At 36.7% G+C, this 26,441-nt stretch overlaps 1 protein-coding gene across 10 annotated transcripts in view; it reads right to left on the bottom strand.

Moving 5' to 3' along the window:
• SLX4IP (SLX4 interacting protein) overlaps window positions 1-26,441 on the bottom strand; it is an 80,772-nt gene that overhangs the window by 20,140 nt on the left and 34,191 nt on the right. For all 10 annotated transcript variants that reach the window (XM_049801224.1, XM_049801230.1, XM_049801223.1 and 7 more), the window contains 2 exons: window positions 19,513-19,602; window positions 16,077-16,200 (listed from right to left, as the gene is read on the bottom strand). In XM_049801224.1, coding sequence (XP_049657181.1) covers window positions 16,077-16,200; window positions 19,513-19,602 — 214 coding nt within the window. The remainder of the gene's footprint in view (window positions 1-16,076; window positions 16,201-19,512; window positions 19,603-26,441) is intronic.

Below are 26,441 nucleotides of genomic sequence, written 5' to 3'. Positions count from 1 at the left end.
TCCCCTAACTCTGATGGGTTTTGCAAGACAGTACAATTATTGTTGCTTCCAAGACAGTCAGATACCCTAGGTGCAATTACCACAGAAAAATTAGAAAATAAACTGCTACTGTTGTTCTTCTAATCTAGTTGTTTAAAAAGAAGTAAGGAAAGCTTGTTTGTTCCAGTCTCGATCTCTACTGAGCAAGTGCCAAGGCATGCCTTATTTCTAAGTACAAGCCTCTAAATGCATGTCCTCTCTTGCACACTCTACAGCTCTCCTACTTGTACAAGATCTCCTGGAGCTCACCATCAAGTGCTGTTCAGCATCACCTCTCATTAAGAACTATAGTTATCGATCACAATCAATCCCTTTGAAATTTATCAGCCATCTTTTTTCCTTCCCCTCAGGAAGATACCCAAAATTTGACTTCCCTGTGGAGATCAAGTCAAGATGTGACAAGTTGAACCATCCCTTAAAAATGATGAGCACTAGAGAAAAATTTGGATGTAATCCACCAGCTTTATTAACTGTATATTTATGAGCACAATTAAAGAAAATTACTTTTAGCTATTTCCAGTTTGGCATCCACAATTCTTTAACATTGTACTAGGGTTAGACAAATCAAAGAATCTGCCCTGTATATAAATAAGTTATTAGCGTGATAATACCATCTTCCACTGTGACCTCTGTAACAGTGAAAAAGTAACATTCCTAAAAGTACAACTTTGCAAACAAATCTTCAAACAGAGTAAATAATAAAAGAGTTTTTCCACCTCCATTTGTCTGGGATATTCCAAATGTATTTTTCTTGAGAGGAACTTAACATGAAAAAGTGTGAATCTTTTTGCTTTTCACAGGGAAAAGCACAATACTTCATTCCTGAAATTCTTTTATGAATCAGTGACATGTATATCTGTTTATTTTTCTTGCTACCCTGGTATTCTCTGAGAGGTTAAGTGTTTAATCATATTTGATTGACTAATGGCCTGAACAAAGTTTCAAATTCCTCTTAAAGGCCCTTGATTCAGCTAGCTACTGTTCTCTGGAAGAGAACACCTACCTCAAGTCTAACAAAATAAATAATTACGTAAGAGATCAAGACACTTCTACACTATTTTTGCAGTGTCAGCTCAAGTCTCAAAGTCTTACAAAGCCTTCACAGGGAGTTGCACCTGAGCTAATGAGCTCAGCCTGAAGGGACTAGCACCAGACAATAATTTTAGTTTCCATGACTATTTACTACTTGACTTTGCTGAAAAAGTCTGAACAGATGATTTTCTGTTACTTATTGCTAACCATGAGAAAATTTTAAGATCTATTACATTCAAGATACCTGTATTTCAAAAGTATCATGCAGCTATGCTCATCAAATGTTTTGAAACTCTCTTGTGTGTGACATCTGATCTAATCCATAGTCAGCTGGAGCATGCAAAACTCCCCTAGTTCTGAAGTTGCCAGAGTTACTGCAGAACTATTAAAACCATGATATCCTCTTTCTGCTTCCTTCAAGGGAAACGATATTATCCAATCAACTATTCTGCTACATGAAATAAGAAACTAAGCCCCACAAGAAAACCTTATTTGATAAGCTCATGCAACTTGCAGCTTTTTAAACTTTCTACACAGTTAACTCAGCATGAGTCTAAGTCTGTTCTCAATTCCAGACTTGTCCACCATCAATGCTATTTATATAGTAGCATATACTAATGTTGGCTTTGGGCAAGCTCTGGATTATGCTCTGGGGAAGATGGCCAGCATATACTCAGCAAGGACCAAAAGCTGCTGTTCCTGGTATCTGGAAGGAGGGACCAACTGATACACACCAAATGATCCATTACTAACTCCTTTCTAGCACACCATAGAAGTTTTAACCTCAAGATACATACAGTGCTCTGAGCCAGTAATGCAGAGAGAACGTTCACAGATCTTAGGCTCAGACAACCTATTTGGCCCAATCTTCAGTCTCCTCTTCATCATGCAACATAGACAAAGCTCCATGTGTAGATTACTACCGCAGAAGGAGAAATAAAATTGTTGTTAGTGATTTGGAGTTTTGTTTTTCTTACTTCAAAACTGTCGACCTAAATCATCAGAACCAGGTTCCAAAAACAAGGAAAAAAACCCCAAAAACCAACACCAAAACAAGAAACCCCAACCCAACAAAATAAATAGACCCTGAAGCCCAAAATGGGACTGAATAAAAGTGGTTCTAGAAAAGCCACAGTTCAGTTTCAGCTGAAATATGCACCAGTGAGAGCTGCCTTTTAAGGGAATGGTAATTTGCCCTGCTTGTTATATTTCATAGTCCCACAACACTGGGAGGAAATATCAGACACTGACTCTTTACTGTAAGACTATCCAGCAACACTTGTTTTCCAAAGGAGTCGCAGCCAAGCTGACTTGCACTTCCAGAAGGCTGCCAAGAAGAGGCTGTGGTACAGCATGGAGCAGTGGGAAGCCCTCTCCCACGGCTATTATGGACCATTCATCTGGGAGCCTGGGAAAATGCCTCTGAGCTGCTGAGTTATCTGGAGCAGCCTGGCAGGTGTTCACTTCCCAGCACAATCTGGCACCTGCATGGCTCTGTAACTAAATTCAGGCAGGTCTTCTCCAAAGTTACGGTACAAGCCTAAGGAGGCTGATTTCCCCCCCAATACTTCCATATCTGACAGGCACCTATTTCTCATTGCACAGTATTTTTATACCATCTTTAAAAAACACCTATTTTTTCCTCTCACCCTAGACGTTTCACATTTCTGACAGGTTGTTCTGGATTAGGACTGCCTCTATGTTTGGAAAGTAACAACAAAGTAAATCATTGCAACACATAGGTATTAAAAAAATAAGAGGATGATTTTCTTATGTTACACTGTGAAAGTAAATAAATAGGTGCATTAGACTTTCTGAAACACTATATTGTACATTTTAAAAAAAAATCTACATTTTGCTTACGCTAATTATTCCATACAGATTAAGCTATACTAGTAATAATGTTTACAGTATATAGAGCTTTTCATCTTCAAAGTGCTCTACAGACATATTATTACACTGCTTTTTAGCAGTCATATTTCTCCACTTAAAATTCTTCACCACCAAATCCAAATTCCTGATTGTTTGTAAACAAAACCAAAAGGAACATTTTATTCTAAACCTACTGTTAATCATGCAGCTTTCCTTCCCCAAAACAAATGTTCATATTCATAGCATGTACTCCAAAGTTGCCATTTCTAATTTAGAAGAGATTCAAAACCAAACATTGGCCTGTAAGTTTAAGCCCGACTCTAGGATAGGCCAGGGACAGCAGATACAAAAAGCCAGCAAGACTCCCTGAGCCTTTTCTGGTGTTTGGAATGGGTACAGAATTTCTGTATCATCTCAGACACACACAACACGCACACACTTCAAAAAAAAAAAAATCAACTTCACAGTTAATGACAACAAGCATCTTCACCTACTGCCAATTTTTATACACCAAATAGTGGGTTTCAGAACAACTCAAACAGCTCAGGATGGCATCCATTCTTTCCGTCTGTTATGCCTTCAGTTCAAAAAATTTTTAGAACATTTTTTTAAATTTTCATTATTTCAAGTGGTAATCACAAGCAAGTACACAGGACAATGTGTACCGATCAATGTAAAATAAAGCCCATAAACTTTTAAAAAATGTTTAATACTGAAGAAAAAACATTCAGGCCATTAAATTTAGATACATAAAATTGGGACTGAAAAAAAAACCCAAAAAACCAAAACCAAACCATGACTTGGGTGCAGTATTGAGTACTGCTGCAGGATCTGATTTTGCAAACTCTAATCTGCCTCTGTCTTTTTCCAGGGTGCCTTACGGTCATCTTAAACCAAGCATAGACTGGTTTAAAAACAGATTACTGATTCTCTTCTCCTTACTGTTTCACAATTTTATTAGTATTAGTACTATTCTTCTATCTGCTAAAACTTCTGAGCACAGGCCAGTTGCCAACACGAATAGGTGAGAGATCTGTCCCATCAAAGATGTGGGGACAAGGTTTAGTTCCTATCAGGGAACAGGGTCCCTGACTGGAATAAAGACATTAAACTTTAAATGAATTTGATCAAGACAGGATGAGATACACCTAGAAGAATCGTCTCTGCTATCAGAACATTGATAGCTGGACATGGCACACTGTCTAAAACCTTTAGAATATGAATCATTAACAGTGAAACTGGACTGAACCATTTTATGAAATCCAAGAGTAGGGTTGTAGGGCTCTCCTCTAGCAGGAAAGCTGTGGAATTCACTCCAAAATCAGAACTATACTGGCCAAACTGGATCCAAGATAAGGCATTTCTTATCCTGCTTGTCATGGGTATTCTGGAGGAAAGAACAGAGAAGAAAAGCATGTATGAGACCATCTGGCTGCAAGATGATAAATGCACCAGATGGTGGTCCTGAGAACACACCAGCTCTGAAGGAAAAAGACCATCTTCCCCTCAGTAATACTTGAGATGGAGATGCAGGCTGATCCAGTCCTGGAAAACAGCCCTTAAGATAGAGTCTCTCAATATCCATTCATAATGTATAAGCAATAATAGCTAGCACCACCTGCTAATGCATTCAAACAGATAAACGTAGAGCAATATATTTGATAGTCCATGTACCATTATTACAGACAACTGTTTTCTAATAGGAGATAAGATTTGATTTCACCCTCTTCTTGATCTCAGACTCAATGACCATTTTATTAATTGTGATGGCCGTTAACACATGAACTGAAAGCTATTTATGAATCCTCACTGTTTTGAGCATACAAACTGTATTCCAGAGGAAGCCACATGCCTGGACTTCTTTAACCACTGGAACGAGACCGACAACTGAGAGAAAGGCTGAGAAAGGCATCTGTCACTACCAGCCAAAAGGCAGAAAGAACTGGAAAACAAACCCTATGGTAAACGCTGTCTGACAAGTCAGCAACACAGGAGAATCTACAGTCTCTTCAAAGTGGCTGTATCTCCATGAAGCAGCAACTTCGTTAAAAACTATCTGATGCCACATTGGCACATCAAGCTGAGCACCTCCCCCAAAGTGGCCAGACACAGCTGTATCCAAATGGAGCAATGTCACTTACTTACATTACTGAATTCTTCGCAGTGATAAAAGTAAGGTAGAATCTAGCTAAAATGAAACACAGACACTGTGATGGTGACAAGTTTGACTTCCAGGGCACTAGGGAATGCATACAGTGGCCTTTAAAACACATGCCTCTTTCAAAAAAAATACATCCTTTCAGCCTACTGTCTCTGTGTTTTTTTCCTTAAGGATAACCATGAGCTTCATGAAATTTTTTAATGCCATGAAATATTTGAAAGTGAAGGTTTTTTATTTTAAATGTCAGGAATCTCTACAAAGCAAAGTCTCTTCTAGCACAAAAACGCAATGAAAATGTGGAAATGAGCCTTTCAGAATTTAAGAGACATGACTGGTTCCCCTTATTGTTCATTAGAACAACATTATCGCGGGTGCCAATACTATGATGCTGAAAGATTTTCAAATAAAGTCAACCAAATCCTTCACAGGTCTCCAGGCTCTATTTTTTTCCCTAGCAATAGGATAACTTCTGCTAAACTTCTTCCCTGAGAGGAAAGGGTTTTAGCCCTATAGCTCCCACAGCTGACAAGACTTTCATCTTCTACTAATAACAAGGTGTCTAGGCAAGGGTCACTAAAAATGTCAGGAATATATTGCATCACATGGCTATAAAACCTATGGGTTTGGTGAAAAAAGCCTAAGTCTGCCACTGGAGACATGACGGGACAGAATGAGAGGGAAAGAAAAGCTAGTAGCAGGTATCTTCAGCAGAACTTTAAAAAGATGGCATGAACATGAAAAGGTAGTTTCTTCAAAGCTGATCTTGATGTATAGCAGTAATAAATGTTCTTGACTTTCTTTTTTGAGGACTCCTGTTAGGATAGCCCAGTGGAGCTAAGAGGTAGATATTGATGGTCATGACTTTTGGTCTTGTCTTCTACCCTATCATCTAGAGAACACTTCAAAAGAAAGCGAGTTCTAAGAGACAAGTGTGGACTTGAACCAGCACACATTTCACACTGTTGTCTGAATAAAGCAAGTTGTGCCAGAGGTTCACGGCTTTTTGTCTTTTCACACAACAGGCTCTTGCCAGGTTTATAACAACTCGGAATAGAAGAAAATTCTGGAGCATAGCAAATAGGTGGAAAGTCACCACAATGGAGCCTTCTGTATTTTCTCTTTTAAAATGCTGGGAAATAGACCATTATTAAGTCATCTGCGGAAAGGCTCTATTTCCAAATAAATCCCAATTTCTTTCTGCTCTCACAAGCTCTGATGCAAAGAGGATACCATCAAAAAGACCAAGAATGACCCATGATTGTGATCATCTGATCAGCGCCACTCAGCTCCACCAGTGAAGCAGGTGGTTGTTGTGGTACAAAGAGCTGGAGACGGACTGCAAAATGGTTTGTAACAAACTGCTCATTTTAGCTTACTCAGGAGTGTAGTGTTGTAAGGGTCCACCTGAATTACGCAGCTCAGTATCCTGCAGTTTCTAGCATCAGTGTAACAGATGCTAAGTGCAAAAAAAAAGGTAAACAGAACATCCTCTTTCTCAATATTAAATACCAAATTTAAGGTCTTTTATATAAAAGACCAAAACCCATGAACCTGTCTTGTGCCATGGGAAGACAACAGAAAATAACAGACAGGCATTGCCCATATGCTATGACACACACACAGGCACACACACAAAAGAAAACTATCTTAATTAAAAGAGAAAGATACTCTGTAAACAAATACAAGACGGTCACGTTCTATCCTTTCTAAAGCAAGCTTTGTCATTTAAACAATTTTGTTTTCCATAGATTTGTATAGTGAATATTTCACAGGTGGAATGTATCTCTCTGAATAAATGTAATTTGCTTTGCATTGGAATATCTCTTATCTGTTTGAAGTTGATGGAATACCTCAAGTTCTGTTACTATACCCACAATGTATATTCAAGATTGCACTGGACTTTTTTTCCTCCTCAAGTATTTATTTGCTGCACTACTAAATGTTTATTTGCTTCTACACATTTTTAATAAATTAAAGCCTGGGCCCTGCAAAGCTTTGCTGGTGTAATTTTGTTTATGGTCTGTCACTTGTCCCTTTGTAGTAAATAGAAATACTCAAGTGTGTAATAAATACAACATATCTAGTACCTTCAATGGAGAACCAAATGCACATAACTGCTCTCACTGAACTACTTATGCAAAGAAAGTATGCATAACTTTTTCCAGGAATTAGCCCTCCATCTCTACCTGCACAGACTTCTGTAAAGCCTCATAAAAATTTTCCAAATATAAATAAACCCACAAAAATGTTTGCAATTTAAAAATCTGTATTTTCTCTCTACCTTTGTCATATGATAATGACATTTAAGAACAAAAGAACAAAGCAGAGTATTATTGTGTAATAGGGTAACATGGAAAGTTTAAAAGAAATTCCCATTCATATTTAACCATGAAATTACACACACAATTACTTCCAGTTATAATGAAAACAGAAAGGACTTCAATGTTCAACACATAGCTATAATGATTTTCTTAAAATGTAATGACAATTTTTGTTTTTCTTGGACTGCTGGTGATAGTTTGGGGACTTTTATATTGAGACTTTTAGGGAATGCAAGAGTTAAAGATGTGTAAAACAGATTTTCTCACAGTTTAAAGAGAGAAAAACAACACATTTAGGAAACCAGACAGCTAAAAGGTCAAAACGTTACACTTCCAGGTCAAACTTCTGGTTGCAATTAAGTAAATTCCTCCAAACATTTCTAGGGAAATCATATTTCTTTTAGGTTTTATTTCAAATCCCTATTCTTTCTTGCTTACATTGTAACCAAAACAATATTGCTCTCTTTAGAAACATTTAATAAAGCATACTTAACTTTTTTTTTTTTTTAAGAAAAGGAACCTGACATTTAATCTTAAAATAAAAAGAATATCCTTATTTTTTATCTCATTTAATATACAGTTGAATTAATTAAAAAAAAAAAAAAGAAGCTATTAAACCTAGCTATTTTTTTAAAAAAAAAACAGATGCAGTTTTTCTTTTCCCCTTAGAAATCACATATCCTTTTTCATCCACTTTCATTACCTGTATTTTCATAGTAGGGTTTGGTTTGGGGTTTCTGGGGTTTTTACTAAATCAAGCTATTTTCCCCCTACCGTGCAGTAATTAAAAAACCTCCTCAAACCCAAGATGCTGACAATGGTCCTGATGTAAATGCTTACATGCCTGCTAAAACATGCCAGCAATCTCATGACTCCTATTACTGCCCAACAAGACTACTTAGGTCTAAAAACAGAGAATCTCTGCCCCAGTAACACAGAGATTTTCAGAGGTTTTTTCAAATGCACAGCCACCACAGCCACACACAGACACAGCATTATCTGCATAGGGACAACAAGCACAATAGGAATGCAGCATATGTGGTTTTTGTAACACACAAGAGGTAGACCTGGTATGCACCTAAACAACAAAACACACTATGTATGTTAGCAAGTGATATATGCAATCATACATACCCAAGCTGAAAAAATGAAATCCTAAAGGTGTACTCAATACTACATTAAAAATTTAGCCAAACACAGAAGATACAACCAGATTCAGACACTATTTGCAAACACTTCAGCAGAATGCACGTATTATGCTAAACTGCCCTCACTATCTGCAGCATATTCCAGGCAGCACAGTCTTCGAGCTATCCTACACACATATCTGTAAAGGTCAGATAGCTAAGGAAAGTCAGGTCTACCATACTGACCAAACAATTTCTTCTCTGGTATTTTAGACATTCCAACACAAGGAATTTGAGCATTAAATGCAGACCACAGAACCTATAAAATGCTTCTAGAAGAAATCCTATTAGCCATGTTCACAAAGGATGATAATTTAAAGTCAAATTTATTATTCAGAAGATTTCAACTGAAACAGTAAGCACTCAAAAAACCCCAAACCTACCTGCTACCTGTTCCAGCTGTGCATAATGCTTAAATAGGTCCATAGAAGCTGTACACTGATTATCCTATCCTCTGCATTCCTGCTTCCAAGTGACTACAGAAGCTTTAAAAAACTATACAGAGCACACAAGAAAGAGTACCTTCAAGAGGAACAGATATTACAAAGAAGAATCAGGCAGTCAAATAAGAAATGGTAAGCGCTTAAGGACAGATTTCAAAATCACTCCATGAGAATTCAAAAAATGCTGAATTCCCAGTTGGGACAAACAGATGCTAAGGGCTGTTTCAAAAGATAGCTGTACGTTCCCTGGCCTAGATGAGAGTCACTTTGATATTCTCAAGTTAATATCAAATCAGAAATTAAAGGTAGGGTTCATCTTGCCTAACTTGCAACATCTGCATCAAACTAGTATCCTAAACTTCATTTTTAGCTGATAAATATTAATTGCCTATTAACTTCTAGCCAGCTTTGATAAACTGAAAGAGGAGACATAATTCCACTTTGTAAATACACGATGAAACGGATCATATGGAAACAAGAGACAAACAAAAGATGGAAGCAAGAGATGGAAGCAAGAGAAAGAAACAGAATGAACCAAGGCAGATAGTAATTAAAGATTAAAGGTCAAGGCTGTTTTCAAAACCAACACCAAATTATTTCTTTTCACAAAAATACACCAAATTAAACAATTCTCCTGTTGTTTCCAAGAAATATTACTTTTCAATACAATACTAACTACATAAACCACTTTACTAAGGGTATCTTTAAAATAAATACACTATTTCATTTCCCATCCAAGACAATAAATAACTTCAAATGAGAGCTGCAACTAGGGAAGATGTAAAATAAGGAGAAGGCATTCAACCCACCTGGTGCTGCAGCTGCAAATGTTCCATGTAAGACAGGGATAGCAATTGCTGAAGTGTCTGCAAGTATCAGTGTAATAACAGGAAAACAAAGGTAGGTCCTTCAATCTAGAAAGTGCAGAACTTTCTCTGACAATCTTTGAAACACAGTGACTCTCTCTGACATACTAATGAGTTTTCAGTTTATAGTGCAGGCACTTTCCAGAAAAGTACCATGATAAGAAAGGCCACACTGGGTAAGATCAAAGGTCCATATAGCTAAATGCCTTGCATGTAGAAGTTGCTCTAAGTGGCTTCAAGGGGAGACTAAATACAAGAGTGAAGTGCATGTGATTATTTTCCCAATACTCTCCCAGAATCCAAGCACTCTCAGCTCAGGCCTTTACTGAACCACAGGAGATCTCTGAATTCTGTACCCTCCCTGGATTACTCTCCCATGTTCTTGTGGACTCAGTGTAAGCTTTTATCATACCCATTATCCTTTGACAAAGAGTTCCACAGTTCTAACTACCAGGGCACTTCCAACACCTTCATTTGATGCCCTCTTGTTCTCAAATTGGAAGAGAATGAGGTAAGAAACGATTTTGTAGATCTCTGTTGTGTTCCTCCTAATTCATATCTTTTCCAGGCTGAAGAGTCCTAGCACACTTAACTGTTCCCCATATTTGGCATGTTCCCTGTATTGTATTTCCTCATCTTGGTTCATCTTTGTTGCCCTTCTTGGAGTTTTTCCCAATTCTATTCTATTATAAACTAAGGTAAGAAAAAAAATCCCTAAAAAGAAGATACCCAAACAGTGCGTAAGTACGGGTTTTTTGTTCTTGTCAAATATCCTCTACCCTGAGAAAAGAACAACAAAAAAATCAGATATATAAACTTGATCTTCTAGAAGAAAAATGTTTTTGTGAAAGAAGATGCCTTTATTCCCCATTATCTGGCTGTAAAAAATGGAAAAAAGTAATCTAAAGCAAATACAGGAAATATTAAGTACAAGATACTAATCAAAACATTTTTCGTAAGTTCTCGCATAAGTTACTGCATACTTCAGGGAGCTATGAAGCTCTGTTTTCATAGACAGATGAATGTAAGTTTAAAGTTCATGAAGGTCTGCAGGACTTGGCCACAAATCATAAATAAGTCCACTGTAAAGAAGCTGCAATATAATTCTTTTGAGAGACAGAAATTATGATGTGCAACTGCAAACATCAAAGTTAATTTAAAAGATTTCTGTCCTTCTCAGTCCCCTATGGTAGCTTATCTGCCATAGCTTATTTTCCCTCCAGTTGCACCCATCAAATTTTTGGGGAGTTGCTCTTTAAGCAAGACAGGTAAAATTATTCTAGCTAAAACCAAACAAAACACTGTTTATAGCAAAGGAGTAAGAGTTAACAGCTGGAAAGATGGGAATAAATCAGTTTTGCTGCTACAGGACTGTAACGTGGAACATACCCTATGAACATCTTACACAATTCATGTTCTACAGTATTAGCGAACACTCCTAAAGCAAACTAGGGTAGTCTGAAAAGGGCGTTTTCCTTAAAAATATCATAATGCTCTAATTAAAATGCAAGGCCAGAACAGTTTGGAGTATTTACCATCATGAATTATTGTACATTTTTGTGAGCTTACAGGAGCCAAACAAATAGTTTCATTAGGAACAGAAATGTATTTTCTTATTAAATTGCATCTCATGCACTTTTTATACTAAATAAGATGTGAACGTTGGCTCCAGATATTTGTATGACTGAACTATTCTTAATAGCACTTGTACTTCTTTCAGTTTCCCATTTTAGTAAGCTTATCAGAAGTTAATGTCTAAAAACTTAATGTCTGAGACTTCTACCTGTTAATAAACTTCAATCACATTTGCAAAAAGCAACAGGGGTAAAAGGCGGACAGACACACACAGAGAAAACATAGTCACAATAAGCCCCATTTCCTTAGAAAACTAGGTTAAAAATATATTAAAAAAAGATACACAATCCCAGAAAAAGCAGATAAAATCAATCTGGGAGCTCATTGTGCCATGTGACAGCATGCTAATTATTTTCACTGTAGAAGAGACTGTACAATAAAAAGATCTGAAATCAGAGCAAAAATGTTTCACCCTTAAGCCAAGAAAAACAACAAGGATGCTAGGGAAGCAATAAGAAAAGATCTGAAAATTACTTGTAGGATAAACATAGTTAACTTTTTCCTTCCTCAAGAGGGGAAAGAAGGTCAGTTTATGAGATACCTTCTTCCTTCCTTCCATTTCAAACATGGACATTTCTACCAGACGTATTTTCTTTCCGCATCCTCCTTTTTGTTTTGTCTGTGCCCACATAAACTTTGCCTTCTTCCTTAATTTGCCACAGTCCTCCCTTTGTCATTCTCCTGTATTTAATATCTGCACTCTGTCCTCTTTATAGTTTCTTGTTACTCAATTCTCATTGGTCTTAATCAAAACCAGCCACCTTCTGCAGAACACAAAACAGGCTCTGCTTTTAGCTTGTTTAAGTCTACAGTAGGTGAGCATTATGACACACTAACATGCTTGACATCACTAAAACCCAGTATGTGTTATTGAATAGCACAAGTGGTGCAAAGTGAAAACGCACAGTGCATATATAAAAAAATGTAAGTTCTAACTTTAAAGATTATACATTTGTAAAGTGAAGTAGTGGGTTTTTTTTAACGAGACAAATTCACTAATACATGGACTTTGTTATTGGATGGCTTACATTCATTGAACTTCAAATAATGCAAGCAAACCATACCTGATCGATGCCTTTCTTGCATGATTTTGGCCATGCAGATTGGATCCAGGCAAAATTAAATCTTTGAAAATCTACCCCATATTAATTTTCTCTTAAAAAAATAAAACAAACCAAAATCAAACACGTTTGGACATTAATTAAACACAGGAAACAGAGAGTTTATACCAAAGCCTATGTCCAAAGACTAAATTAAAGCTTACTTTGGCAAATCGTTCATACTGGCCATTTGGGAGGGGTGGGGAAATTGTTCAGACAGAAGGAAGAATAGGAGGAACTTGCTTGTGTTGGCTACTTTTTCTCATTTTTCCATTCTTTCTTTCTTTCTTCTCCTGTGTGTAACACCCACAGATTTCCTAATGAGATGGTATGCGACCCACCACACACTGCAGTGTGGGTGTAACTTAAATGAAAAAGAAATGTAAATTAACAAGTAACATGCATGGATATTTATATTATGTGCCACAAAACTGTAAGGTGGTATTAAATAATACTAATAGTAAACATAATATAACATTAATACTACAAAGAATTTGTGATAGGTGAAAATTTTCTCTTCAAAATAGTTGCAGTAACCAGCTTAACAACAGCCTTCTCTGCTCAACAGATCTAGACAGCAGGACGAGATTGGCTCATCAAAGTAAGGTAGCTTGGCTTCTATTTCTGAAGAAAATCCTAATATAACATGCTTTGATATTAGAGGTAGCCTGAAATCATACTAATGCTGGTCTGATAATTCTGATTCTAATAGATTTTGAATACATCCTGCAATGTGGACAGCAAACCAATTAAAATTGACCTGAAAAGACGCAAGGGGTGGAGCACTGACCTGGGATACTTGAAGCAGTAAATAACCAGCTAATAAGCATCTTAATGTTCCTTCTATAGATACACTCTTCCTTACAATAGTGGAGGTTTTACAGGAGTGAAATGCTAGACACAGAGTTGCATAGCTTTGACCAAAAGAAACCACATTCAGTTTGACGAGCTCAAAACCTTTTAATAACCTCCAAATGCAACAATAGCTGAAAGCTTAATTTCATCAGCAGCACCTACAGTATGTGTATGTAGTTAGCCACATACCAAGTTTGTGCATTTCTTTCCATGCTACAAAACACTGTCAGCCAAACACTGGCCAGATATCTTGCACTTAGCCTGTTCGTGAAAAAAACACAAAAACATATCACTGTATTCTACAAACAGAACCTGGGATCCTAGAGAGGAAGGAAAAACACAAGAGGTTTTGGAGGCATGTTCTTGTGGCTCACCTAAAAGGGTCAGTCCCTTAGAGGTAGGTCCCAGTTTCTCCAGTGAACACCCATCTATTCTGTTATTTCCTTCTCAGGTAAGAACAGACTTGAAGGTAACTTGAATAAACTTGATTCTTGGACTTGAACAAAGCACTCCTTTCTTACAAATTACAGCCCTAAGCAAAGCAGGCTCAGAGAAGAGGAAAGAGATGGATTTGGAAATTAAGTTCAACATGAATGTTCGTTATCACAGACTGTTTTCTTCCTTTATTTCTTTAGTGTTAATTAATGACAGTGAGAATAACTGCAGAAAACTGATGGAACAGTAATTCTGCCTCATCCAAAGTAAATATGCTTTAATCTAAAACTGTCACAAATCTTACTGATGACCTCCTCAAATGCACACCCTTAAGTTTTTCATTTTCAGGAAGCAGAAGATCAGTTCACAACCCTGGGACAGCATACCAGTATTTTTACTGAAAAGTTCATGATATAAAAGAAAACATAAGACCCTAAAATCTCACAAACACTCTCAAATTAGTGTTGCATCTGTCTGCATATATAAAAACAATTATTATGTCAGGCAGTTTTATCTTACAACATCATTGTTTTTGAAAACCTACTTTTTACTGAGGTAGCAAACTTTAAAAAAATAAATAATAAAAACTATCACTCTGTAAAAGAGAACACAGAAAAACCTGAACAGATCTCAGAAATTCTGATCCCACCCTCTGTAATGTCCCTCTGCTTTCACTGTAAGAAAATTGTTTGTTCACTCAAAACCAGAAAAGTATGGGGGTCTGAAAGTTCATGTGTTTTATAAACACTGATAATATTTTAAAGGGATAAAATGTAGTTACAGCTGGCAAGGAAAAAAAGGGTTTGAAAATCCTTCAGTGTCCTGAAGCACTTTTGCTTATGCGCTGTTGTGTTCTTGTGGGTGGAAAAAAACCCTCTTGTCATGCCATGACAATCCAGCTCCCACATACGCCTAAAATTTTGCAATAATAAGCCAACCATACAGTATTTAACCTGCATTTTCTTTATTAAAAACACTCATTACTATTGATAATAGTGGTTAAAGCTGCAACCATCAACTAGAATTCTACAGGAATATACCTTTTCAATAACTGAAAACATTTTGAGAGGCAAAGTATTTGTTCAGAATTAAATTTGTTAACATAATAGACACTGAATTCAAAAATTTGTATCAGTATACTGATTGTACATTGCAAGTATGTAATTACATTCATTATGGAATTCATATTTCAGTAGAGATCTAGATCAGTATATTTAAGGAAATGTGAAAAACCGTAGCCAACCCAAGGCTTTACTATTGCAGCCGGTTGGCTTTACTATTGCAGCCCTTCTTTTCTGTGACAAGTTTATAACATGCTCCAGGCTGGTAATAAAAAAAGTCATTATTTCCTAAGAACTATTTAAAAATAAATTGCTTGTGTGATACAACTCCAACAGATAAGCCTATCAACTTTAAAACCCACCACGATGACCACAACAGCTAATGAAATAACATTAAACAAAAACTAGCAAGCCATTTAGCCCCGAAGCTGATTTAACATTAGAGCACAAGCTATAGTGATCATTATCTGTAGTTTCAAACATGCATGTACTGAAATTGCACCTATTAGTCTCACTACCCTCACACACACCAAAAAAAGTTCAAATTGGATAAATGCTCTTAATACTACTGTTCTCTTCTGCACAGTCACTACCCCCAAGGTCACTGATGCTACTGCCAAACCTGCAGTTAACACCAGTGAAATGACAAATGCTGTTTATCACATCATAGCAACTTTTTGAGACAGAAGAGATAGTCAGAAGAGGGACATTATTTCTAAATAAGAAACTTCTAAACTAAATGTTCAAGTGGAAAAGGAGACTTAACAAACCAGCAAGATTTCCATCAATTTTGGAGGACCCAGGATTATACCATTTATTATTTTTAATTCTAATTACAGGCTCTCATACTAATAGTACAAGCCTTATGCTCATTTTTGAGGAACACATAAAATTAAAACCCACTTTCTTTTTTCAGTAACATAGCTAAGTAACATAAGTTATTTCAGACCCAAACACCAGCTGTTTCAGGCTTACTGGCTTTCCCAATGGCAAATTTCTCATGGAAAAAATAAAGAACAGCAGTTTCCACCATACTTTATCTCACAATAACTTAAAAAATTTATTTTACCAGTAAGAAACAAAGGACCAGATGGTGCATGTTCCATTGATTTCCACTGACCACGTTGTTTAGGCGCTTCCAAGTAGTGTTTGACCCTTGAAGCAACAACTTCTTCTAGCAGCATGCAGACCTCCTGCAAGAGTAACCATTGGCCTATTTAGATCTACAGTTACGTACATGCCCACAGACACACAGAAGAAATCAATACAAAAAAAAAATCACATAAAAAGGAAAAACATTATCTGCCATTAAGTACTGAGGTATTACATAGAGGTGAAGCATGCACAGTTTAGGAAATTAATGGGGGGGAGGTCAAACAATTTTGTTACAAAAGAAGAAAGGAAGAACATTATGAAATTCTCACTTGGCAGATGAAATACATTATATTACGATACTAATAATTTTTGAACAGCAAATTAGCTTCATTTGTACGCAAAGTAGGAAAAATACACGTTAAAAATGTATCATAACATTAGGTATTTAAGCAAAATATGAGTAAAAATTATCCCAGGAATTGTCAACATGCTATTTCTCTGCAAGAATCCTTATACACCACAAAGAATATTTTAGTTCAATTCAATGTAATTTTGGGGGGGAGACTCAGAGCTAATTAGGTCACAGCAACCTAATTTCTCTAGTTCATTTAAATTTTTCTGCTTCTAAACATAACCGTCCATATCTTTCATATTTTCTTCAGCAAAGCACAATAAAAACCACATACAACTCAAGAACAAACCCTTCAGCCAGAAGAACAATAGGAAAAAATTTTGAGTAAAAGCAAAAAATTAATCTCTTGAATACCAGAATAAATTTTCAGATTAATACTTACACACATATTTGAGACTTTTCCCCTCAGTATTCTCATTTTCCATTGTGCATAACTATGTGCTCACAGAAATGATACTTTGTGGCACAAAACCCCATCTTTTACCTTTTTACACTGCTTGGACAACAGACAAAATTATATTAGTACTATCTAAACTAAAATATCTTGGCTTAAAATTTACTTTTGATTAATCTAGAAAGTATGCAGAGCAACAAATTTTTAACATATTACTCTAAATGAAAGCAATGCACATATATTGGTCAACCACAAACAGTATTTTCTCCTTACAGTAAGAAATACATTTTCCTTTCTGCTTGAAGAGTACAATTATAAAATACTGTATTTACTTATTCTGCTGTTTAACTCATTAAAGTGATCTCATTACGCATTCTTTCACAGGACTATGCATTCAGGTTAGACGAAAAGGTCCACAAAGCTGCGGAAACATTGTATGCATTTTGTTCCTTCTGCAACTATAAAGATTACCCCACACTTCCTTAATTTACATGGAAAATATTTTAGTTGTTGTGCTTATGGAAATATTATTTAAATGGTTCTCCACAAAGAACTATACAGACCTATATTTAAGAAAGCATAAACAAGAACAGGCTTCAAGAGAATCATCTCTACATAGCTTCCACCACTAAAAAGCACCTGTAACTGAGACCTTCTATATGGAGAGATCATAGCAATGACATGAATAGAAATCAGTTTAATACATGTTTCTCAAAGCACAAAGATGAAACTTTATTATTCCAGGGGAAAAGAGATAGGACAGAAAGGGCAGGGAAATTTGAAGGGCAGAGAAAGAGAAAAGTTCCCAAATGCCTCAATTTGCACCTTGCAGCAATCCCAAGATGATCCTCTATATAGCACATGGTACAGCAGTGTACAAACTGGCCTCTACAATGCCCAGCTAGACAACATGCACTATACTTTCTTACACCAGCCTCATGCTTATGGGCACTCATTTAGTTCCCAGCCTGCTCTACACAACCCATGCTCCAAGCAGGAGCTGGCAGCTGACAGGCCAGCACTGCTCTCTCCTTCTGCCTGGGACCATGTCACCAGGCTCCATTTGTTACAAACAGCAGCCACTGACTTTCACCCAGGGTAAGCAGGGGATCAACAGAAATAGTGTTTGTGTTACGAGGGTTCTAAGAGGTATCTGCTTTTGCTACAGACAAGCAGAGGGCTGTACCACCATTAGTATTTTCCAGAATTTGGAAACAACAAAAACGTACAAAACTTCTTGTGATGAATATGTAAAAGCTCTCATAAAAAAATATGTAGGCATAATTTGCCTATAATACCTTACTGACCTTTTTCTTCCCACTTTAACAAAGATTCTGCATAGGACTTTCAGGAAGTTAATTGTAAAGCTATTGGAATCACACTTCTTGGTTGTCGAAAATATGCAACCTTTATACTTCACTCAAAATGTGCAGCCACAGAAATGTAATGAATGCTGCCCTGTCATGCCTCTTGATTAAATCAATCATGATCTAACTTCCTGAAATTCGTATCTTTTGTTTTGGCAATCTTACAAAATACATTTTGAAAACACTTAAAAGTCAGATAACCAGGACAGTAAAACTGGTTATAAACAGAAGGGGTAATGAGTATTCATTTAGTCAGAAAAAAGTAGTCTGAAAGATTTCCCCCTATTTTCTTCTTTCTCTGCTTAATAAAGCACAAATCGGATGAACCACATGCTGTTAAATATTCTGCTTTCACTCCCTCAGGATATTAATTTATTGCTTCTTTTAATCTTATTTAAACATATTACTTTGAGACATACGGGGATGCTCTGCAGTGACAAGTTAATTATGCCATTATTAGGAAAGCTATCTGCTGAAAATTACCGTAACGGAGACTTGCGGGAAAGTCCAGAGGCATTTGAAACATGTCCTGCATTCATTTTCAATAGGGAACTTCTCAAGTTCCCACACAGACTGAAACAGGGGAAAACTCCCACCCGCAACTCATCACAAGATTGTAACAGAAATCACACAGAATCTGATGAAAGTTACATTCATAATTTTGCTTGTCACTGATGCACTGATTTTCCAAAATTTCATCTGTTGTCAGGAAATACAAATGATAACACTTTAAAAAAAAAAAAAAAGATTAGGAGTTTCTTTTCATAAGATACAATGGTTCTACTATAGTTTATCATGCACATTCATTATGTTTTCATGCACTCTCTAAACACAACATAATTCACACTTCTTGGAACGAGAAAAAACAGTAGAAAGATATTTCACCAAAAAGCTCTGCAAAAATTATACATGTCACAATTTGTTTTATATCACTCTGGATAATTTACAAGCATTCATGAGAAATACGTTTTTAAAATTAAGTTAGAAGAATCAAAACAGCCTCCACACATGCATGTATGCACACACATGGAGTTTAAAAATGAAAAGGCAAATTGAAAGTGGTCATTAGTGACCCAAAAAGCACACATGGTTGACTTGGGGGTCCCACAGCAACTGTTGATGGTTAGGTGTAACTAGCAATATTCTCATAACACTGAAAAATTCTGAACAGTTCAAGGCAATCCAACTTTTTTCCTGCAGCTACATGCTTTTGAAGTAGAATTGATATTTGTTGTACCTCTTTCTCATGATCTGAAAACCAGCTGGTGTCTTTACTGGAGCCTTGAGGCAAAATACGAACATCCACCAAAACAGCGAAGTTCCCACACTGAAAAAAAACCAAAGAAAAAAAAAAAGTTCAACTGTAGCTGCTAGGAAGCACATGTCAAGCAGACAAGGAGGTAAACAATCAGGTAAGCATATGCATCTGATTCAGAGATTCAGCAGGCAGAACATAAAACTGTGGAAGATTATGAAGTATGGAATTAACGATTTACCATTGTTTGTGGGCTTAATGAGAAACAAGAGCACCAGACACATCTTGGATAGCTCACTGAAAAGTTTGAACAATAAAAAGCACAAGTACATGGAATTTTCTTCTGCTATCTAGATGCCTCTTTTAAATCTGAGTTCAAGCAAATTTTAAGGTGTGAAAAATTAGCTATTCCTTCACAGAACTCCCATCCCTCTATTTTCTGAGAATTTAGTACCATATTGGTTATCTAATTTGCATTTTAAATTTACTAAGTCCTTAAAAACTCAGCCTCTCTAGAAGTATTTTCCTCTCTCCAAACTACCTAATGTAAAGAACAGCAAGTTTGAAGAACTTGTGGTAAATACCTAATAGTCATTGACATCCATCATTTAGCCATCATTAACTTTGAATAGTTAAATGATAATAAGGCTAGTCTATTAATAAACACTATATGTAGTTGTTAGGATGATACAGGCTACATCCCAAGACACATCAACTATTTCTAAAATTCCTTGATAGGCTTTAATTGACGACAGTGTGACATATGAGGTTTAATTATTTTCTTTCATCAGTACATCAGTCATTACAAGGACCTTCTAATGTAAGGAAGAGTGAACAGCACAAACACATCTCCTTAGTTCTGCTGTACACTAACTCACCTCTAGCAAAAAAATACTGATTTTTTTCATGCACAGAGATACGGTGCATTAAAAAATAATGCTTTCCCTTTCTTCTACTATTACACAGCACTGAATCTCACTCAGACATCCTTTAACTAAACAACTTGCAAGGTAAAAGCCAATTTCATCATTCTGTTTTGGCTTCTTGTGCTGCACTTGTGATGCAATAAACTCATTCTTTGAGAAGACTGGACCTGTGTGGTCATGGCAACCGCACATCCGGAATGTCTGATGGAATAGAAACAACATCCTGATTGCAGACAAATCTCAAATGCGTATGTACAATCCAGCATTAGACTGGTCTCGTTTCAAGTGGATGCTGCAGCACACACTTCCTGTCTTAACTCCCTCTCTCCGTATTTGCTGTTCACTGCCAAACATCTGCAAATGCCGCACCAGAATTCCAACTGCTAACAGAGTTAGTTCTAGAAACAGTATGATCTATATTTTTACACCATAGTTGTACATCTCCTACAGTCCAAGAGGTACATCTATGACTTAGGCTTATGGTACAGCAGAAGTACAGTCTTTGAGAGTACCCTTACCCGTACAGTTAGTACAGACAAAATTTAGCATCAGTTTTATTAATCATGACAGCATATTTGGTAAATTAGAAATGTCTGGGTTTACAAAACACTTAGATCTGTAAATTATCCATGAACAGAAGTATTTAAATAATTAATTAAATATAATTAAAATATAGTTCATGACCAATATTGTATTGTAACTAGAACGCAAAAGTTTAGCAAATGAAACCATCATTGTGAAATCATTTTGAGAAACTTCTAAGTTACTTATAGGTATCAGTCACTGAAAGAGCAGAATGCTTTGATCTGTTTTATCAAAAGGCTTCTCTTTCCTCCAGAGAACCAAGAATTACCAGATGGCTGCAACAGCAAACCTCTCCAAGCTTTAAATTGATGACAAAATATCTCTCAAAAATCTCTGGTGAATCATTAGTCATCTCCAGCAAACTTATGAGTTGACTACTGAACTTCAAAGTTAGGAGACACTGCATATTATAAAGTCAGTAAATTATTCATGGTTCAGCACTTTAACAATAAACACGTATTTGATACATCAAGAAAAGACAAATTATCAAATGCTACATGTTAACTTGCATCATTTCTATTGACTACAGAAACTTTATATGTAGATAGAGATGCAAACTATAGACCTGTGTTTCAAGGAGAGATAATGTTAGTAATTATTTTCTTTTGAATGGCAACGTTTGTCTCATTTGCCAATCTTGAAACAACTGAAAAAAAGAAAATCATGAGCCATATTTGAAACTACATAACAGAACAGTTCAATACTATCTTAAAAATATTACAAACAGACCAAACATTTGTAGTACTTCAAAGAAAAACAAATAGATATGAATAATGCATAAATCCTTGTAACAGACAAGCTTTCGCAATGGAAGATTTATATCCCTCTGAGTTTTGGAGCACTCTTCTTGTAGACAGCATACCTGGAACTATTTCAACATCCAAAAGCCAACAGTTTTGTCACTCAATTAGAATAGCTTTGGGACAGAACACAGGGAAGCATAACTGTCACAGACAAAGAGGAATATGGGGAATAAGAGAATATAAGCACAGATCTTTCTGGCTCTTTTTACCTCCTATTTTTCCTAAGTCCTGAACATGATATAAGCAACAGCTCCTTTGCAGGCTTCTTTGCACTCTCAAATTATACAATACATTGTATACCCTACACCTGCATTTATACTTTATATGCCTTCACACAGTACAGCTTTATGTCTGATATTTACACCAAGCAGTTCAGTACAGCTTTGGCTGCTCCAGCAGCAAAGGAAGAGTTCTCTGTACAGACTAAATTCCAATACAAGTAATTGTGGGGAACAGAGGGAAGTGGAAGAAAACTTTATACTGTTTATATTGGCAGTTTGATGATCTTATAAAAGTTTCTAAATCATTTTTATTCTGAAGACATGCAATTCCATGAAAATACTAGCTTTTATTTCAGAGGAAATTAAGTGTTTGCAGTCATTGTGGCTACAAGAAGCAATTTGTGACTCCTAGGTACTGAAAGACAAACAAAAAGAACAGAAATTTTTAATTTTATGTTTTCAATCTCAAAATTTGCACTGGAAATTATTTTTAGAGGTGCAATTCTCAAAACTGAAACCCGAACGCCTGATTTGAAAGGAAATACTTTTGTCAAGAATCAGTAGAAAAACTTTTCACTGAAAAATTAAAGACAAACAGATGCACCAATTTGATATTCTCCATAATTCTAGAATGCGAAAAGTCTTCATTTTTACAAGCTGGTTTTTAATGTTAACATACTTACTGTAACAGTCTAATAACATTCACTGTGTTATTAAACAAAGGGCTTTAAATGATCTCAGAATGTTGTTACTATTGTTGTATAGTAATGGCATCTGATTCAGAACATATTTTCAGGAATCAAACTGTTTATACAAATACATCAAACACTTCATAGATTCTGCAAGTGGAAAAGATAACCAGACATAACAAACAGAATGAATACCAACGCAAAGTAGTAAGTCAAAGAAAGTTACTTACTCATAACCTGTTAAAATCTTGACCCTGGATAAGCACATATTAGATGGTGGATTATTATCTCAAATCCCCCAATAAGCAGATAAACCCAAACAATTTTTATTGATATACTCATCTTTACAATCAGGGTGCTCCTACATGGGTACTTCTATTTCTTTAAACTGCATTACTTTAAATAGTGTAACAGTCATTATAAACAAAAATACTTGGGATGTGGGAATAAGCATGATGAGTTTGTATTCAGTTACATAATTCCAAATGTGCTGTATCATTAAACCAGACAGGACTGGAGACCCAGCCTCCCAAGACACATATTAGCGTTTCCTATTTCTGTGATTATTCTACAGATGTGGGCTGTAGGGTCAGAATTAATTGATGCTTAGTTGAAAAGGAAACATATGATAGTTTGGCTAGCTCTTGGGGGTGGGTGGGAAGGACGCAAGCTGCAACTGTCACACACACTTTCACTTTCCAGAAGGACAGCTGCAAACATAGGTGACACCATCAGTATAATAGTAGCAGTTAGCTTGAAGTTGGCTGCCTCTGCTTCGGATCAGAATGGTCTTTGTAGTGCCAAAAGCTTGGGGAGTTTGTTACATTAATTGGTCTACAGAAAGACAGTACCTTTCCCTATAAGCCTTGCTTTGTTTATAATAAATTTTAATTAAAGATGATTTTGAAACACATTTCGCAGTTCCACTGGGAGAGAAGCATGCCCAACACTGTAAAACTTTAGTTCTCCAGCCTAAGCGTATAGGGACTGTTTCTTTCTAATGCGATCTCTTCCCTGAAAGGTGCGATATTTAGTTACAGTGATAATTCTATTCCATACTCAGATGATGTCAATGGTTCAAAAAAATAGACTAGATCCCGACGACCACTCAAAAATGTCACAATGCTGAAAAGGGCTTCCACAGACATAATTCATAGATTCATAGAATGGTTTGGGTTGGAAGGGACCTTAAAGATCAGCTTGTTCCAACCCCCCTGCCATAGGCAGGGACACCTTCCACTAGACCAGGTTGCTCAAAGCCCCATCCAACCTGGCCTTGAACACTGCCAGGGATGGGGCATCCACAACCTCTCTGGGCAACCTGGTCCACTGTCTTACCAGCCCCACAGTGAAGAACTTCTTCCTTGCATCTAATCTAAATCTACCCTCTTTCAGTTTAAAGCCATTACCCCTTGTCCTAGCACTACATGCCCTTGTAAAAAGTCCCGCTCCAGCTTTCCTGTAGGCCCCGTTAGGTACTAGAAGACTGCTATAAAGTCTCGCTGGAGCCTTTTCTTCTCCAGGCTGCACAACCCCAACTCTCTCAGCCTGTCTTCATAGGCGAGGTGCTCCAGCCCCCTCATCATCTTTGTGGCCCTCCTCTGGACTTGCTCCCACAGGTCTATGTCCTTCTTATGTTGGAGAAAGTGATATATCTTCCTTTTGTTTATACATTTAGCACCAATGATTTTCAGTATTTTGACTTTTTCTCTTCTACAGCAATAGCAACAGGCAAAAATCATTTAAGCAAGTGAGTATACAGCACAGGAAATATATTTGTATACAAATACAATATACAAAATTAATTTGCCTTTAATTTACAAGCATGTCTAGGAGCACTATGATTCAAGGTAATATAGAGTTTTCCAAAATGTAGGACACACTTTTCCATTAGTCAAATGCCTCAACCTGCATAAACACATGAGCCAGGATAGCTATTTATGCCACCACCACTGCTGATGGCTATAGGGGAGCAAAGAAGCTTTTGTGACACCTGACATTGTACCTTTCTCATTCTTTTTAAGTAGATAAAGTTACAATTTGGTATGTGCATAGCTTTTCCACGTATTTTTCCAGAATCTCCAGGGTTTGTTTTTTGGGGGGTGGTTCTTCCTAGGAAAAAGAAGCGGGGTGGGGGGGATTTTTCTTCCACCATACAGTCAAGTTGCACAGAAACAGTGCCTCTCTAGCTACTGTTGAAAGCAAGGTAGTTTTTCAATTTGGAATTTCAGGAGAGTGTTTAGAAACCAACAGGTCACCAGTGATTGGTTTTACCATCATGAGATTAATCAGAAGGTCACCTCACCAGAGGAACTGGTGATTATATAAGGATTTCTCACCAGCTGATTCAGAAAAAGAGCAGAACAGAGAAAAGAGTCCAGAAGGAGCCACAAGCAGAAACCCTCAAGGAATTTACGATACAAGTCCATTCTTCAGAATGCTCAATAAGAAGCAAATGTCCCTGTCCGTCCCCGTCCCCGTCCCCCCCCCAAAAAAAAATCTAGTCCACTTTTAACCTCTTCTCTTTTCTGGATAACTGGTTCTGGAAATTTTGCAAAGCTTGTAGTTTGTTATAGATATTGCATGGCTCTGAGGAGATGAGCTGTAGCCCAAACCCATCCTCAACACTGAGCCATTCCCTATATTATTGGGGAATCCACAGCTGCTTGTACTGGATACAAAATGGGACTACAGGATCTCAGATCACAAAAAGGGGAAAAGACGGAAGATGTGCACAACTGGAAGAGTAACCAGTAACTCATGCCAACAAACTGAGCTCTGCTACGTTTCAGAAAACTACAGTATCTGGGCTGTATATTGCAGTTCTGTGATCATCCGGCAAACAACAAGGCTGCCCTTCAGAAATCTCAAATGGGATTCTATTTTATTTACTAGAGCTGTAGAACAGTTTTGACAAATAGCTGGTCTTTTTAAAGAAGGATTATAGCCATCAACTAACATCGCCTAGATCTTTTTAGTCCCCTGCTTTCAAAAATCAATAGGATCACTCTGCAACAGTAAAAAAGGGAACAACAGATCAACAGCAATTGCACAAGGGGGTCTAACTTGAAGATCTATCCTCTAAGATAGCTGTACTACTTTACACACAGATTCAGCAGGAACTGGGCAACCTAAAATGGATTCAGACTTTCCAAAAGCAGGGAGGAAATTCCCCCTTTTACAACCTGAATACAAGCTGTATCTAAGTAATCTTTCACAAGTGGTTGGCTTACTTTTTTAGGAGTATAGTTTACGTATGAGAAATTCCTAAAGAGAGGAGTATTTAATTTTCTGGTGTTTTAGTGGAAGAACAGAAGCAGTTATCTGAAAAGTCAATCAATGACCTGTAGGAGCATTACAATCGCATTCAGGGGTTCCCATGCCAAGGAAAGACGTGCAAGCAGAGAACAAGCCTTTAGAACAAGCTTTTGAGAAATGTGGTCTGAGAACACAACAAGAAACTAGGATGCAACATCAAGGTGATATTTAAGACTCTTAAAAGATGCAGATGGACAGGATATTTAAACATGAGAAATGATGGAGAAAAAGAAAATTAAAAAATACTTGTGAATGATTCAACCCTTAGGAAAATGTAAAGAAATCCAAGTAGTTTCAAATCCGATAGAGCTGCATATGATACTGGAAGACTTTCAAATTAAGGACTAATACGCTGTTGTTAAAGCACCT

The sequence above is a fragment of the Accipiter gentilis genome, chromosome 5 (genome assembly GCF_929443795.1).
Source record: "Accipiter gentilis chromosome 5, bAccGen1.1, whole genome shotgun sequence".
Taxonomy (NCBI): domain Eukaryota; kingdom Metazoa; phylum Chordata; class Aves; order Accipitriformes; family Accipitridae; genus Astur; species Astur gentilis.
Note: the sequence above shows the minus strand (reverse complement) of the source record. Positions and strands in the feature narration are given on the sequence as shown.